The 17,968-nt window shown below is 50.3% G+C and overlaps 1 protein-coding gene across 1 annotated transcript in view; it reads right to left on the reverse strand.

Annotated features, from left to right (window-relative positions):
- Positions 2,516 to 17,968, reverse strand: part of ALPK3 (alpha kinase 3) — a 51,434-nt gene continuing 35,981 nt past the window's right edge. The window contains exons 6-14 of the mRNA XM_021098900.1: positions 10,941 to 13,029; positions 10,131 to 10,278; positions 9,609 to 9,736; positions 9,418 to 9,453; positions 8,717 to 8,997; positions 8,069 to 8,157; positions 7,042 to 7,265; positions 4,724 to 4,772; positions 2,516 to 4,148 (exon numbers count right to left, since the gene is read on the reverse strand). Coding sequence (XP_020954559.1) covers positions 3,803 to 4,148; positions 4,724 to 4,772; positions 7,042 to 7,265; positions 8,069 to 8,157; positions 8,717 to 8,997; positions 9,418 to 9,453; positions 9,609 to 9,736; positions 10,131 to 10,278; positions 10,941 to 13,029 — 3,390 coding nt within the window. The 3' untranslated portion in view covers positions 2,516 to 3,802. The remainder of the gene's footprint in view (positions 4,149 to 4,723; positions 4,773 to 7,041; positions 7,266 to 8,068; positions 8,158 to 8,716; positions 8,998 to 9,417; positions 9,454 to 9,608; positions 9,737 to 10,130; positions 10,279 to 10,940; positions 13,030 to 17,968) is intronic.

The following is a 17,968-nucleotide window of genomic DNA, read 5'->3' on the forward strand; positions in this document are numbered from 1 at the left end:
AATAAGGCAGGAGAACCCAGGGTTTGGAACCAAGTGTCTGGCCAAGTAACTACAATCCTTTGGAGACATGGCCCTCTGGCCTGCCACTGGGAGGGAGAGTCTAACTGCTAGGCTACAGTATACCAGGTGGCCATGCGGGCCCTTGTGAATAGGGGTTATTGGATCCACCAGCCACAGTCGGGTGTGGCCAGAAGCAAACCATCATTAGGAGGGTGCTCCAAGACAGGCTTTGGAGGCGCTGGCAAGCCATGTGTGGGGATTGCTCGCTCACTCTCCCATGATGCCCACTCCTGCCCTCCAACTGAGCTTGCTTCCATCTATACCTATGCCATGGCTTTAATAGGAGGGGAACTTGTCTTGTCCATTATGGGCCCTTCTTTTGGATTTGGATTTGTTTTCCTTACTCATCATGCCTCTCCCATCAAAAATCCATGGAATTATCAGATGCTGTAGACTTCACTGTGGTGTCCCCACATATTGCATTCAACCTGACCACCACTCTACAGCAGAGTAATGGGTTGATGCCCGTGGAATTCTCCCATCTTGTCAGGATCCTCACAGTCTCGAAGAAGTTAGCTTGACAGTATGGCAATGGTTTGCTGGAAACTCAGCTATGGCGCCAGCTGAGAAATAATACCTTGCAGGGTCAGGCCTGCAAGATGTAGCCTAAGCTATGAACTGGCAGCCAATTCCTGGTCCTATTTCTCCTACAGGCTAGGAAGCAGGGTGGAGCAGGGCACATTATCACTACATCTCAATGCTTTTCTCATATCTGAGGTTAAGGATCAGACTGATATACAGGTTTTAGTCTCCAAGAAAACACATCCTCAAAAGTTCATAGTAATGATTCAAGTGAGTTAGAAGCCTAGGCACCTGGTCATTTCAGATTTCTCATACCTCTGAGCAACACATAACAAGAGATTATGGGAGTAGCTAGGATGATTAACCCTGTCAAGGGAAAATACGATTGCTGCTACTTAGAAGGGAGCAGGAGTACTGACAGACATGGGGAGGTCCTAAGTGCTCCCTGGTACTGCCATGTCCAGCGGCCAATGCCCACCACACAGGCAGGACCATTAAGGAGCTGGACTTTGGAATGGAAGATTTGGGTCACTCCAACAGGCAAACAATCTCTCATCATAAACCCTAGTTCTCATGACCAGTTATAGAAATGGACTGTTGCCTTTACTCACACTTCCCTTCTTGCTGAGTTATGTAATTTCCACAGGTTGCAGAATTTCAAGATGAGATTGTGATAAAAGCAGGAAGAGTATCACTAGTGACACTGGACTCTGGAGAATGGTAGCCCTGGTCATCACCCCTGGACTTTGTCATTGGATATGACCTTGAATGGTCTCCCCAAGCAGAGAGCGGTTTGCTTTTGGTTACATGTGGGAGGGTCGAAATACATCAGATGGGACGAAGGGTGTGTGTGTCAGGGTATCTTTTGTGGTTGCCTACCAGGCCCTTTCTGCCCTCCCACTCTCCACCACTCTGGTTAGAATCCCCGTCCTTTGGGGAACTGCCTGTCTCCGGCTCCACGATGACCTGTGCTCCAGGACAGGAATTTGAATCTTGAGTGGAAGGAGACCCACTGGAGCCTATGGTGATAGCTCCTGGGAGGCGAGTCCTGGAGCTAGCCTGGCTCCTGCCTTTCTCAAGGCCACCTGTGCAGCTATTCCTTTGGCTCTGTGACTTCCCCCATACCCTTTCCATGAACACTTCTTCCTTGCTTAAGCTGGTCCAAGTCCATTTCTGTTGCTCAAAACCCAAGAAACCAATGGAAAGAGTCTCTTGTGAGACCACTTCATACATCTTGCCTCCCAACAGCAATCAGCTCAGAGTCTGGCATAAAGAAAGTCTTCTGAGTAGGTCTGCTGAATGAAGGATGAATGGATAAATAAATCAACAATATTCCAGCTCTCAGTTCACCCAGGCAATTTGGATATGCAGGCTGGGAGAGCTTGGGGCACATTGGGCAAGAGGAAAAAGTGGGGAGAGGCACCTGAGCACAAGAGGAGGTAGAGAAGTCAGAAGTGTCAGAATGGAGGGGTAAACATCAGGCAAGGAAAGGCCTGGGCAGTGGAGAAGGTTGGGAATGAGACGCCTCCGAAGCTCGGGAAGCAGGAAGCAGTCAGGGAGTAGCTGAGAGGCAGGCGCTGGTCGTCCCCTGGGCTGGTCTTGCTGCAGTGGAGGCAGCTGGAGATACTGGGCATTTCCCCAGAGCCCCAGCTCTGCTCTTCCTTCCCAGGTTCCTTCCTCTGTGTTCCTCTTCCAAATGAAGGAGCAACTTCAAAGGCCTAAGCGCCCTTGTGTTAAGGGGCACAAGCCAGCGTCCCAGAGGTGCAAGAAGCACAGCCTGTCTAGCTGTAACCATGGAAGGCTGAGACTGAATGTCAACCCAGGAGTCAAAACATGGATTCATTTTTCCCTGGGAACAAGGACTGCAGAACGCCCCCAGAGAACCTGCCTGGGGAGAGGGGACCCTGACCACATACCCTACAACCACACCAGATATGGGCAAGCAGGACACACAGTTGCTGCCTTTATTGCAATCCAAAGGAGGGGGGCTGGCTCCAAACCCACCCCATCCCAGACCTAAAGGAAGGGCTCTCAGGAAGGACCCAGGTGCTGGACTGAGCATAGCAAATCCTTGGGAGCCTACATATGAGGCCCAGAGCTGGAGCCCCAGGATCAAGACCTACTGGTTGGGGGCAGGGGTCCAAATTCCCAGGCACAGAGACACTCCTCCATCCCACATGTGGATAGACTGCATTTTCTTAGAATTCTCATGGGCACTCCCTCTGGAGAAGAGCCCCAGCCCTCCAACCCTGGTCAAGAGGAAATATGAAATTCACCGTGACTCCACCTCCTTTCAGTATGAACCACAAGGTCCCTCAAAGTCAATGCCTTCCCTCTGGCCACAGATGCTGAAGGACCCTTAGGCCAGCTCTCACCTCATGCACCGAGGGCCCGGGAGAAGCAGGGGAGGGGTGTACTGGGGTGGGATGAGAGGCCAGATTGTCTGCTTCTCACCAGGTATGGTGATAGGGTGGGGTTGGGCTAGGGAAGCCCTGGGGCAGGAGAACAAGCAGAAGTCAGTGAAAGGCAGGCAGTTGGGCTCAAAGCCAAGGATGGAGACCTAGTGCAAGGGGGCCCGGGAAGCAGGTGAGTGCCTGAATGACGGGGGAGGAAGAGCATGAACACGCATCACAAAGCCCACTGCACAGGATACTACAGCCTCTGGAGAGGTCCTGAGCCCCAGCTGGGCTCAGGGACAGGTTAGTTGCAGGATTAGCTGGTGTGAATGAGGCAAAACAGCTGAAAGGAAAAGACACCCTGAGAGTCACCAGGCCAGACAAGCAGAGGAAGTCCAGAGCCCTGAGGAGAGGTCAGGGCCCAGTGAAGGGAAGAGGGTGAAGGCTGGCCCGCATGGCCCCGGAGTGTAACACTCACGGCAGGGGCTGGGGTGAGGGGGTGGTGGCAGAACTCATGCAGAGGACTCAGGGAGCCTCCAGCAGTGGCCAGTGTAAACTTCAAGGAGGGCCTAGGCCGCCAGGCACTTGGAGGTGGGGCCTGGGGGCCCTGGGCGGTGACGGCACCAGGAGAGGCCACCGGGCTGGGTGCCAGGCACCAAGCCATCTGATGAGGAGCCGACTGAGGAGAGGCTGCTCAGAGAGGTCCCGAGTGGTGCCTCCTCAGTGAACCTCCGTTTAGTTCCGTATTAGGAAAGTCTCCGTTGGTTCGAGCTGCTTCCTTGTTGGTCTGCTGCTGGGTGGAGGCCCCCAGCCTCCTGGTGGGGCTACCGCATGCCCTGGGCCTTGGGGCCCCCCTCTTGGATGGGAGGCTGTCCCAGTAACTGGGTGGTGACTGCCTCTGAGGCCTGAGGGGTGGCCTTGGAGCTTGGGGCACTCTTCCGGGCACCCTGGGGACTGGGGGGGCCTTTCTTCTGGGGCTGAGGACTCAGTTGGGGGCCCTTCCTGCCGGCAGATGGGCTCTTGGAGCCTTTGGCCTTGGCTTGGGAGTGGGCAGCCTCAGGGCCCTTGAGGGGTTTTAGCCCCAGCATCTCACAGAAGGTGTTGCACTGGTGGGAGGAGGCAAACTGGTCCAGCAGGGCAGGGAAACAGCTCTCCTTGAGGCCTTGGTATCTGCAGCCAAACAGTAAGAGCTGAGTGGGGGTCCCACCCAGAGTGAGAGTCCTTGGGGGGCAGACCTTGGATGGCCATGACCTGGGTGTCATGCCCAAGGTACATCCTGCCTTACCCTCGGGTGCTGGAGAGTCCACCTCATGCCACTCAGGTGGTAACATCCAAACCTCAATTCCAGACTGAGGTCTCATTATACCCTGACCCCTGGCATTCATCATGTGGGACATTACTTGGTTTGAGGATGATCTGCCTCATTAAAATAAATTAGAGCAGACGCCAGGTCACCACTCTACTCACAGGGCCCCTGCTCTTCTACACCATGACGAGCTTTCACAAGTGAGAAGGAAGAGGAGCAGGTATGCAGAGCCCAGGACTGCAAGTGGTCCTGTGTCTGTGTGTCAGGGGCACAGTGGGTGGGGATCACTGGCCCCTGAGACATTACTCTATGGCCTTAGGGCCAACTGGGACCATTGGTCACAGGTCCAGCACCTCAGGGATGGAGAACCAGAAGAATCTGGACATTTTACACCCTGAGCAGACCCTCAGAGGGCATCCTGTCCCCAAGAAGCACTTACCCTCGCAGTTTGGTAGCAATCTGCACATCAGTCATTTTCCAGTCAACCCCTGAAAAGAGAGAGAGTTGGGAGTGGTTGGCAGCCTGGACCAGTTCCGGGGCCCCCAAGTCTCCAAGACAGATGTTGACTGCGATGAGAACGTGCCAGATTCCAGGGCACATCTCCACGTACCTCTCACTGGGTATCACCCCGGTCTGTCTCATTGGCATTGTGGGTATCTCTGTATTATTTGTGGTCATAATATTCTCATTTTTGCAGGTGAGGAGATAGCCTCAAAGTTTAGTGACTATAGGAGTTCCTGTCGTGGCGCAGCAGAAACAAATCCAACTAGGAACCATGAGGTTGCGGGTTCGATCCCTGGCCTCACTCAGTGGGTTAAGCATCTGGCATTGCCGTGAGTGTGGTGTAGGTCACAGACATGGCTCAGATCTGGCGTTGCTGTGGCTGTGGTGTAGGCCAGCAGCTGTAGCTCCGATTTGACCTCTAGCCTGGGAACCTCCATATGCCTCAGGAGCGGCCCTAAAAAGCAAAAAAAAAAAAAAAAAAAAAAAAAAAAAGTTAAGTGATTGCAGCAAAGTCACATTTATTCACCCATTGAATAATTGAGCGCCAACTCTATGCAATGGCCACTGTGAATCAAAGCCCAATCTTTCTTACTCCTAGGTCCAAAAGTCTTCCAGCTATGCAATCCTGCCTCTACTGGATGAGATCAGGTCACAAACTGGGCCGGCCTCTGGCTGAGTTAAAATTTTATTCTTCCTCTTGACAGATTAGCCCAACTGGGCAAGAGAGAGAAGGGGGAAATGTGAAGGGACATCAGGGCTGGGCCAGCAGAAATGTAACACTGGGTAAGACTGGCTTCCACATACTCATGAAGGCAGCAAGCAAGCACTCTAAGAAGCCCATAGGGCCCCGTAGGTTAAGACAGCCTTGAAGAACAGCCAGACCAGTGGTGACAAAGGAAACAGTTCGCACCCCAGCCAGTCCACCCCAGCATCTTAGCTCTCATGCATCAGTGCTGTGACCCTCTTTTCCCATTTGCACATTGTCTGGCTGCCTTCCTCCAGTAACCTACCTCTCACCAAGAGGCCTAAGTACCAGTGGATGATAGAGAGGCACAAATCTGGGCCGAAGAACCAGGCAGACTTGGATATAGCTTTTAGCGCTGTCACTTTGGTGCTATGTGTGCTTAGCCAGTCACTATCTCTAATCCTCGACTGTAAAAGTAGGGCTAATGCTGCCCATCTTACAGGGGGATTGAGAATCACAGTATGTGCAGGATGCTAACTTAGTGTCTGGAACACAGTAGTTTCACAGTAAATATTAATTTTTTGTCATTTCTCCATCAGCATGTATCACATTCCATTTTGCATTATAATAATGATGACTGCTTTCACTTGTACAGAATTTTGGTTTGCAGAAGGCTTTCACAAATATAGTCTCATTTAGGAGTTCCCTTTGTGGCGCAGCAGAAACAAATCCAACTAGCATCCATGAGGATGTGAGTTTGATCCTTGGCCTCACTCAGTGGGCCAGGGATCTCGTGTTGCTGTGATCTGTGGTGTAGGTTGCAAATGCAGCTTGGATCCTGCAATGCTGTGGCTGTGGTGTAGACCAGCAGCTTAGCTCTGATTCGACCCCTAGCCTGGGAACTTCCATATGCTGCAGGTGTGGCCCTAAAAAGCAAAACAACAAAAACAAAAACCAAATACAAGTCTCATTTAATCTTCATGACAAGTCTGAGTGATAGGCAGGGAAGATATTATTATTTCTAGAGAGAACATATGCTTATTGGACTTCCTTTGCTGGGAAGAATCTGAGTAACAGGAGTAACAGAAATAAACTAAAAAGAAGACACAGAGACTAAGTTTGTTTACTTAATAAAAAGCTACCAAAGCCAGAGGGGGGAGTGGGGAAGGAGGAAAAGTAAGGCCATGATGGAAGAGTTTGGGAAGTATGGAGAGTGGAAAAGTTCAGAGCAGAGCTGCAGGGAGGAAGGGAAGGGAGATTTTGAAAAGGTGGTTATGGGGTTTGATTTAGACCCTGTGCGATGTTCTTTGAAAGAAATTATGTTTTAATTTTAAGTGGAGCCTGAAGTGCATGTCCTTAAATACAGTTGCAGTTATAGACTGGGCTCCACGAGACCCTGATTTGTCTCAGGGCTGCATACAAAGTGGTTCTGTCCAATGCACTTTACAAGATCACTGTGAAAGCAAAGGAGAACACACAGGAAAGTGTGCACAGGCTAGCAAGCACAGCGACCCCACCCATCCACACATGCTCCTGCACATGCACACGTGCACTTCATACACTCATACCTGCCAAATCGGTGACAAGGAAGCCACCATTTGTCCACAGATACAGCCAGTGCTGGAAGGTCTGGCATTTCTGCACAGCCTCAGAGCTGGTAGGTGCTGCTGGAGCCGCAGCAAAGCCCCATTCCCGGGAACAGTAAGACTCCAGGGGCTTGCCCAGGTCCTCCTCCAGGGTAGCATATGGGATATTGTTTGCAGGCCGGTAGATCAGATACAGTGGGATGATCCTAAACATAGTGTCACCCTGCAGTGAGCAGGAAGGATGGACCCAGAGAGCTCCTCCCTCCACCTCAATGCTATACTCCTGCATCCAAAAGGAAGACCCTTCCAAGAATGGAGCTCTCAGCTCTGGGCCTGAAGAACAGCAAGGAAGGGGTGGGGGGTGGGATGGGGGGAGGTTCCACACTGAGTTCAGGAAAGGAAATGGAGGTGGTTGGCTTCCGAGTCCTGTCTATTCTCTGAGGTCTGTGGGATTAGAACTGAACCCTGCTATGGCCTCTGTGCTTGGGTGAGGGATGTGTGTCAAACAGAAAGGAATTCCTCTAGAGAGGATTCAACTAGACTGTGCTCAGTGCCAGCTAGACCCTAATACTCAAGAGCTAAAATTCCAAGTCTCAGAATGGAAACAATTACTATTTATAGCTGAATCCTTAAAAACCCACCACACTGGCCCTGCCTGCCTATCACATTAGAGTCCTGATCAGTCTGCCTAGAAGCTTTGGCCTACCCCATCACCTTCAGAGAGGCCCAGAACCTGCTGGGCCCAAATCCTGCAATCAGCAAAAACTGGGCCAAGGAGTGGGGAATTGGGGTGGGTGGGAGGAGATTGAAGACCAGAATACAAGCTTTTCGAAAGCAGGTAGTGGATCTTGAGGTCTCTGTTTCTAGAGTTTGTGGAACAACTGAGGTGAGCATGGGGGTTAGTTGGGGCCCATTTGCTCATGGTCATTACTCAGGATGCCCCGCCAGAGGCTGTGAAATCATGTTCTTGGAAGAAGCTCAAGTCAACAGGTCAGCACAATGCACTTACTCAGGTACCGCCCCAAAGCCAGGCGTGGCCCGGGCTTCAGCTGCAAAGATCTTGCAGTACTCTCGACTCATGTTCTGGATCTTGCACCCCTGTGGATTAAACAGAAGCAACTCTAATCAGCAAGGAAGTGCCTCTATTCTCTGGGGTGCCTCCCTCTAAGTGGGAGGCCATCTCCTAGAGGCTGCAGGGAGGTATTATAGCCCTGGGTGAGGTGGGGTTCACTCCTACTCTCCTCCCTACTTTGTACCTCATGCTTCTCATTTGTAAAACAAGAGTCTTGGACTCGTTTTCAAAGTGGTCTCCAAAGCATGGTTCCTGGAGCCCTAGTGATAAGTGGCAGTACCCCAGGGGCCATGCTGTGAAGAGTAAGGCACCCCCCCCACCCCCACAATCACTCCCTTTTTATTTCACAAATAAGGCTTCTGTGCAAGATAGATTTGAGGGCAGTGGAAAAGTTTTCTGTTGAAAAATATAGTTTGAAAATGATGCCTCCAAAGACATGGCCTGGGCTGCATCTTAGGCTCTCGTCAAGGTAAGGCTGAGATTAAGATGGGTTCCACCTCTATACTGGGCTTCCCAAGAGGACCCAGGCTAGGAAAGCAGAGGGATGACAGAGCGGAAGGATGGGGCAGGGGCAGCGGACAGTACCTGGATGGTGACATCGTAGTTTCTGCCCAGGAGAGAAGTTTCACTGCTGGGCCCAAACACAAGCAGACTGGACACCTTGATGATGCAGGTGCGGCCTGACTCGAAGATGGGTTCAAGCCCATAGATGACCTTGGCCTGGGAGGCCTTCCGAAGGCCATACCCGTGTCTACTCCCTCGGAGCTCCTCGCTCACCAGGCGCCCAAAGAGCTTGTCCCCCCAGCAGCCAGAGTCAGCCAGACCCTTAGCAAACACCATGGGGGTCATCTCAATCTCTTCTCCAACTGAAAGGCAACAAGAGAAATGTGGAAAACCAGACGCTCCCACAGGACTGAGATGGGGCCTGGGGGGCAGGAGAAAGTGGTACAGTCTCCCAGCCCACCCCTCAGCTACGCTCACTCTCTGTCCATTACTGCCCTTTGGCTGGGTGAAAAATACCTTGGTGGCTGGTCCTGCTGTTGACCAAGGGCTCCGACCTGGGCAAAAGGCACAGGCTGAACTAACCCCTTGTGGGATGGTCCCTTAGCCCACCTCTTCCCCCTAATCTTCTGAAATTGCAATCCTTCTCCACCCTCCTCCACAAACCGTATCCTAAACCAGGAGGGAAAGGGTAGCCGATGAGGAGACAAACATGGTGTTTGGAACAGACACCAAGTCTTTAAAGAGAGCAGGGGCACCCATTCCTCCCCCCGGAAGCATCATACCTTGACCTTCTTCTCTGGAGATGAATCCTGACAGCACTGTGTGGACAAAAAGAAAAGAAAGCAGCTGTCGTCAGGTGGGTCTGCCCAGGGAGAGCTCCATCTCTGCAAAAAATGACTGCTCCCTGCCCCCGACTCAGGAGCCAGACCTTAAGTAGAGACCCCTTGGGATCGGGGGCAGGGGTCACACTCACCCTCGGCGCTGAGGCAGAAGTCAGTAGAGGCTGAGCCATGCTCATTGTGGATGGTGCATCGATAGACGCCGCAGTCTACAGGGGACGCCTGCACGATGGCCAGGGCCGCAGGCCCCTCATCTCCTGCACTGCAGAGGGGAGACCCTTCCCATGAGGCCATCACCACAGTACAGCCCAGGGCCAGACTGAGATCCTGAGGCTCCTAGGACCCCGCTCTCACAGGCTGCTGTGAATCCAGGTTCTGAGAGCACTGGGCAGGTGGCAGGGGGCACTGTGGTCAAGGGCTGGTCCTGGAGCACACAGGTCAGGTTTGCAGTCCTGACACTTACTAGCTATGTGACTTTGGGCAAGGGACTCAATACCTCTGAGCCTTAGTTTCCTCCTCTTTACTATGGGAATACTAGAATCTTTCTAGTAGGGCTGTTGTGAGAATTAAATGAGGTGACAAATCCAAAATGCCACGACAATGCCCCGACCTTATTATTGCTGGAATTAATCAGGGAGCCAGGTCAGGTGGCTTACCTCCTGCCCACCTCGCCCACGGGGCGCTGATCCTTGGCCCATGTCAAGACTGAATCACTAAGAATGTTGAAAAACTGGCACCAGAGCTTCAGGCTGCCCGAGGCATCAGGAAACTGCTCCACCCGAATTTTCCGGATCACCTGTGGGGCTGGGAGCCCGGGCACAGTTAGGAGGGACAAGCCACTCTCCTTCCATCTTGTGCCTGCTCTGGCCTTGGCCCTGCTTCCCTAGGTATCTTTGGTGACACAGGCTGAGAGAAAACAGGACTCAAGTCCCCACATAAACCCATTACGTCATGGCCCCCACCTGCATCCTGCTTGTAGCTCTGAGGCTTTTGCCTTGACTTCTTAGCTTTAAAGAACCCACCATATCCCCGCTCCAGGCCAGGGAGAGCTTCACAGCTGAGATCACAGACAGACAGCAGTCAAGACAGGAACTTGAGTTCCTAACTCTAGGAACCTGCACTTCAGTCCTGTCTGTACCACTGTGTACTCAGGAGGCAAAGAGGGACCTGTGGTGGTGATGGTGATGACAGAGCAAGGATGCTATGGAAGCCAGGCCCTGTGCTAGGGACTTGATTTATCCTACCCATTTAACCCTCACAGTGTTACAAATCTGGTACCATGACCAACTTGAGTGGTAAAGCCAGGATGAGAACGAGGCCTTTCTGATTCCAAGGCCCGTGGGATTATTACACAAGAATACCTTTAGGAAGGGACACTGAGCCCCTAGAAGACACGTACTCCAGCACTGTACTCTCCTGCACAGCCCACTCCTGTGAAGCTGTACCTGTCCCTCCCTGTTGCTCACCTTTTAGCAGGTCTTTGGCTTTCTTTGGCTTGGCCAGAGTATCCTGCTTGCCTTCATCGGGGGCCAGCTCTGCATCCAGACTGCCCGCCTTGGAGCTGGAGCTCAGGTCTTCGGCTTCCAGCTCCTCCTCCGCCCGTGGCACCTCCAGCATGCCTGCCTTTCTGCCCTGAGTAGGTGAGCGTTTCTCCCGCCTGGGAGTTCCCGGGGATCCAGGTGCAAGGCCCTTCCTGTGCCCCCGGGGGGAAACGGAGGGGCTCTCCCTTTCTTCAGGCTTGGTTGCCTCCCCATCTCCTGCTGCTCTGACCTTAGGGAGAAACCTCTTCCTCCGGGCCCCCAGCGCCAGTTCCTCGGGTGTAGCTGCAGGGAGATCTGTCAGAGCTTCCCCCGGGACCTCCTCCTCTTGGAAGGACTCCTGGGCCCTGCTCTCTGCCGACAGCAGTGCCTGCCCCGGGACTGCCTGGCCACCCACCTCCCTCAGTGGCCCACCCATGCTGCTCTCCTGAGAGGTCCCCAGGAGGCCTGGCCCCTCGAGGGAAAGCTCTGCCTCGCCCTCACTGGATGCTTCTGAGGCCAGCCCAGGCCCTTCCTCCTCACCCACCACGATGGCAGGGACAGAGAGAGGGCTGGGGCCAGGGCGCCGGGCAGCAGCCAGGGCCTTACGACCGGCCTGCACCTCACGGTCCAGGAGGCCGGTGAGGCGGCGGGAGGTACAGGGGCTCAGCAGCAGGGTCTGCGCACTCTGCACCAGATGGTTGTTCTCCACGCGCTCCAGGATGCGCCTCGACGTCCGAGGACTCAGACCGGCCACTTCCACGGTGGGGGCCAAAGTGGGCGAGGGTGCCAGGCCTCCAGTGGCAACTCCCTCTTGGACCTCAGTGCTCCCTCCACTCGTCTCCGAGCTGGATAGTTTTAGCAGCAGAAGCAAGTAGTTCTTCAGGGAATCTATGAGGCCAGGGTCACAGGTCCGGGGACCTGAAGTCCTCCCTTCCGTGTCTGGTACCTTGGCGCAGGCCCCCTCACCGTTAGCTGCCAGGGTTTCTGGTGGGTGACTCTGGCTGGGGGTCCCCGGCCCCAGGCGAAGTGGGAGAGCTGAACTCAGCAAGGCCTGGTCCCCGGAGGGCTGGAAGGCAGTTGCACTCATACGCTGAGAAGCTGGGGTGCTGGGCAGCCCCTCCTGTGACTTATCAGTCAGGCCAGCCCCCGGGGGAGCGGGCAGAGTGGGCACCTCTGGGCTCAGGCCCACTGGAGGACAGCCACCCAGATCCATAGATGGCACCTCCCCTGTCTGTGCCTCCTTGGGGCCCTGGGATAAGCCCTCCTCTGGCTTGTCCTTAACTGGACCTGGCCACTGACATCTCTCTCCACCGTCTCGCATCTGCTTCAAACCACCCCCAGGAGGCAGCTGTGCCTGGAGAGTGAGGCCCCCTGCCCGGGGACCCAGCACGCTTTCCTCGCCATTCCCAGAGGCTCTTCCTGCTGCCTCATCAGATCCGAGCATAAAACCAGGTTTGTCTGGGACAGAGACCTCTTCTGGGGTCTGGTCAAAGCACTCAACAATCTGAGGAGACCCAGGGTCCTCCGCAAGTGGGTGTTCAGGGGCTCTCGGCTGCGGGCCAAAACTGGGCATGGACTCCGTCTCTGACTGACCCTTCACGGCTGTGGGAATGCTCCCCTCTGACTGTGTCCCCTTATCTCCCCCCACCCTTCTGTCGTCCCGTATCCTCTCATCTGCCCGTGTCCCCATTCTTCCTTGTATTACCACATCCTCCTGGGAATTCCTGTCTGACTCTGGTCTCTCACTTTCCTGGGTCACAACATCCCTTTGTGTCTTCCTATCTGCCTGTGTCCTCTGGGCCGTGTGTGCTCTGTCTCCCTGCATCCTCCCATCCATCTGCATCTTCCCAGACACCTCTGTATTCTGCTCGCCTCCAGTTTTCTGCCCAGCGGCCGTTCTCCTGTCCTCCTGGGTTTCTGTGTCCATGGGCTCAATGGTGCCCTGACTTCTGCAGGTGCCGTGACCAGCAGAGATGGTATCAGAGCTGTGGCTGGCCGATGTGGTAGGAGCTATGGTTGCCTGGGACTCCTGGACCTGAGAACAAATGGGCAAAGAGCAAGAACTTAACTACCTATACCTTACATGTATCTCTTTCCAATCCGACACCCAGCCTCCTCTGACCTCATCCAGAACTGCCACGACGAGAATCCTGCCTCCTGGTTTCTCAGGCCTGCTAGGGGTGACAAAGTCTCGAGCCCACCCACCTGAGTCTCTAATTCCAGGATCTAGGCCAGGGAATATCCAGAATCCAGGGCTCGTTCTGGCCCTTCCCACCTCTCCCTGAAGAAGTCCCGCCTTTCCTGACAGATCCTGCTCAGGTACTACCCCACCCCTCACCCCTGCCATTTGGAGGAGACTATCTTCTCCCCAGGGCTTCCGAGCAATGAATATGTCCCTCTCTTGTGGCACTGACGGCCCTAGACAGAATTGTGGGTGAAATAGGAGAAGTCTCTCGGACAGCATCAGAGAACAGCATCACCATCAATGTTGAGTGAGGGGTAACTACATGATGCCATCCAGAGAGGGTTAAAGCCATTATGAATGACACCCATGCCAGGAGATCCACGAAACATTATAATGTTACCCTTCTGAACATCTGCTATTGGCAAAATGCTATACAAGGTCCTTGTTTATTTTTCAACTATAGCTCCTCATTTATTCCTCACAACAACATGAAATAGGAAAAGTGTCTCCATTTTAGAGATGAGAACAATGATGGTCAAAGAAGGGATGCTGTTTGTCCATTATCAGGTAGCAAGCAGTAGAGTTCAGTTTAGAAGCCAGGTGCATCTAGCTTCAAATCCCATGTTCTTTGCTGTTATACTATAATGTCACACATTTAAATATAATTCAAGGACTTCCTGTCTAAAGATAGTGTCATAAAATAGTAATTTGCCTCTTCTCCTCTTGGCTATACTCAAAACCAACAAAGAAAACAAGAAAAAGAAAAGTGAAACAGCCTACTAGAGGCAGATCTCAAAAAGCACCAGCAAAAGTGTACTCCTAAAAAAACCTTCTGGAAGTTGTGAAGCTAAGAAAATTGTTTTTGAACATACAAGGACTCGAGGAATATTGTTCACATGGCCCTGGAGGAAACTACTGGAGAACAAACTTTGGTCAACCAACAGATAATTGAGGAAACCACAGTGAAAGAACTGATGGTGAGCATTCAATATATATTTAACCGTAGAACCAACACTAAAACCCAAAAAGTTTAGAGTGGCAGATCAGAATGTCAATGTCTGTGCCCTGATAATGCAGAAATGACACAACTAGCACAGGAAGGGAAGGGGGAAGAAGGTAGCAAGCGGAGTAAGTACCTTGATTGTTCTCATTATATGAGCCAGGAATCAAAGGCATGACTCAAAGCTGAAAACCCAGGTAACAGAAACATAGGATATCTTAATTATGCAAAGATAGTCACTTAGAAATAAAACTGTGAGCTAATAGAAGGTAGAACATGAAAGAGAAAAAAGGTGGGGAGGAAGTGGAAATACTATCATTGCTTGTCAGAAAAAAATTAAAAAACACTAACAGATGCAATAACTGATGATACATGAAATTTAAATCATACATTATTACACACAAATGTTTCTAAGAATTAGAACACATACAAAGCCAAAGCGAATAGGCCATATATATGAAAGATTTTAATATATATATATATAATTAAGCTACATTTAATTTAAGTACAGAATTTAAAGTTCCTTTACTGCCCATGGAATTTTGAATGAATGACATGAATACAAGAAAAACAGAAAAGTGTGGTGACTATCAGGAGCCATCAGGTATGAATCCAACTGACTGAGAATGTTAATAAATATGCTCCTCCAACTTCTCGACAAACAGTAAGAAATGAACAGACAAAAATGCCTTGGAGCCAACAAACAGTGCTGAGCAATATATTAGAAGCTTCTTTTAACTTCTGATATTCTATGATTAGGAAATATTAATATGGACATGAGATCTATAAATTTATAAACAAAATGCTGACTTTGCACACAAGACTCATGGGAACAGAACATTTGATTAAAGCTATCCTCGGAGTTCCTGTTGTGGTTCAACAGTAACAAATCCGACTAGTATCCATGAGGATGCGGGTTCAATCCCTGGCCTTGCTCAGTGGGTTGATCCAGCATTGCTGTGAGCTGTGATGTAGGTTGCAGATGCAGCTCGGATCCCGTGTTGCTGTGACTGTAGCAGCTATAGCTCCGATTCTACCCTTAGCTTTGGGAATTTCCATATGCCTCCGGTGTGGCCCTAAAAAAATAAAAAATAAAGCTATTCTCTCCCCCAGATTGATAAGTTTCTGAGTCCTATGGAAATTACTTCTTCAGTATCTCAATATCCATTTCCTTCTTTCTGCCTCCGCTGCCAACAACTGAATCTAAGCTGCCAACAATTCTGTCTTGCCTGGACTACAGCAAAGCCTCCTAATTGGTATCCATGACTCTGGTCCTTGCTAAACTTGCAGCCCAAGTGATCATTCCAAAATATAAATCTGATTGTGACACTCCCCTACTTAAAAGCCTCTCAGTGGCTTATCATCGCTTACAGGATAAAGCCTAAAAGCCCTCGCTTAAAAGAGCAAAAAGTGTAACGAAACTCTCTGCCCGCCAGTGTATGAGGAAACAGGAATCATCAGCACAGCCTCTATGGATAGCAATTTGGCATTATCTAATCCAGCTAAAAATACTTATACACTCTTTGACCCACAGTTCCATTCCTAGGAATCTACCTATAGATATACCTTCACATACGAATGGACTTACATGCAAGGATATTCACTGGTACATAGTTTATAATAGCAAGACTAGAAATTATCTAAGTTACATTAATACAGGACTGATCCAATGAATTACAGTACATTCACATCCCAAGTAAAAAATATATCCAAATGAAAAAGCAGGGTATGGCATAGAAAGTATCATATGTCGACTTTGTATGGAAAATACAGAGATGTGCTATTTGTAAATGCACAGAAAATAGGTCTGGATGGATACCCAAGATACCAGTATAGCAAATGACTTCAGGAAGAGGAATGGGGTGGTAGAGGGAAGAAAAGAAGAACGATTTAATATTCTCTAAATACCTTTTTTACTTTTCAAATTTTATACCATGTGCCTATGACTCACATTCAACAAAATTCAGATAAGAATGAAAATGAGTAAGTAAGCAGAGCATTGCAAGGTCACTGAGACCTGTTCTTCAGCAAGGGTCCCAGGACTGCTTCTCCAGGTTCATCTCTTGGATCCCTCCATCCAATGACACTAACTTACCCATACTGACTACTGTGCTATTTTTTTTTTTTTTGGTCTTTTTTTTTTTAAGGGCTGTACCTGCGGCATATGGAGGTTCCCAGGCTAGGGGTCGAATTGGAGCGATAGCTGCTGGCCTACACCACAGCCACAGCGACACCAGATCTGAGCCAAGTCTGTGACCTACACCACAGCTCATGGCAACGCCACTGAGCGAGGCCAAGGATCGAACCTGCGTCCTCATGGATGCTAGTCATTCATTTCCGCTAAGCCATGATGGGAACTCCCAACTGTGCTATTTTATAACCATTTTGTTTTTTCTCTGCTGGACATTCTCAGCCTTCTCATTGCTCACTTGGAGGGCTCTTTCTCCTCCCTGAAGGGTCCACACAAGTTTCTTCTCTTCTTTGAAGACCTCTGAGTTCCCTCCTCCACCCTGCAAAAACATAAGTGGCTTCCTATCCTATACACCCACGGCAAGTGCACCTAATTCTATCATTATACACTCATCCTATGTGGCAGTTATTTGTTTCATATGTCACCTGCTAATCTGTGAACTCTTCCCCTCCAAAGACGGTCCAGCACAGGCCCAGGGTTAGACTTGGTCTGTGATAACTATATATTGGTTGAGTAATTTCTGTATATTTCTACAAAGGCTGACCTCATTAAACACTATGATGTTATGCGTGTGTCCACAGGTGAGTGCCTGCATCTAGAACTGCATGGAGGTATGACAGGAATGTCATGTATTTCTTAAAAATAAAAATCATGTGAGCTGGGATGAACCTAGCTGGTTCTCTGTGGACTTTTTCATTCCAAAGAACATTGATAGATTTAATTTGTCATCCTGTCTTTCTATCTTCACTGTAAATGCTCAGAGATTAAGGACCCAGTCTGATTCACCTTTGCATCCTTCATAGGCTCAGGCAGAGGCACATAGGAGGTTCGCAGGAATGAACCACTGAAGTGAAAAGTACTATGCCTGCAACTCTCTAAAATGTCATGGCCCTGGAACACTGGTTTGGGGAGGTGGACACAAAACCGGGGGCTTAACAAGGGATGGAGCACAACGGTGTCAAGGACCTGGAATCAACTTCCTTGAAACCCAGATCCAGAGCTCATAGTGGGGCTTAATTATCTTTAAATATTTGTTATAATTTCCCAGTGAAATATTATGGCCCTAAAAAAATTTTTGGGGGGGGGATTTTAAATTACAAATTTAATTTCTTTAACAGTCATATCTTATTTCATTTCTGCATGAGTTTTAGTAGTTTGTGTTTTTAAGAGTTATTCTATTTCATCTAAGTTACTGGTTGAACTTGTGTGTATATGTTTTCATAGTAGTCCTTTATTATCCTTTTAATGCTTTCAAGGTCTCTAGTGACATCCCCTTTCATTCATTTTTTAAAAGCTTTATTGAGGTATAATTGACAAATAAAAAAGTATACATTTAAAGTGTACAACTTGGAGTTCCCGTCATGGCTCAGTGATTAACAAACCCGATTAGTATTCATGAGGACGCAGGTTTGATCCCTGGCCTCGCTCAGTGGGTTAAGGATCTGGCATTGCCATGAGCTGTGGTGTAGGTCGCAGACATGGCTCAGATCTGGCATTGCCGTGGCTGTGGTGTAGGCCGGCAGCTACAGCTCTGATTGGACCCCTAGCCTGGGAACCTCCATATGCTGCGGGTGTGGCCCTAAAAAGACAAAAATTTA

The sequence above is a fragment of the Sus scrofa genome, chromosome 7 (genome assembly GCF_000003025.6).
Source record: "Sus scrofa isolate TJ Tabasco breed Duroc chromosome 7, Sscrofa11.1, whole genome shotgun sequence".
Taxonomy (NCBI): domain Eukaryota; kingdom Metazoa; phylum Chordata; class Mammalia; order Artiodactyla; family Suidae; genus Sus; species Sus scrofa.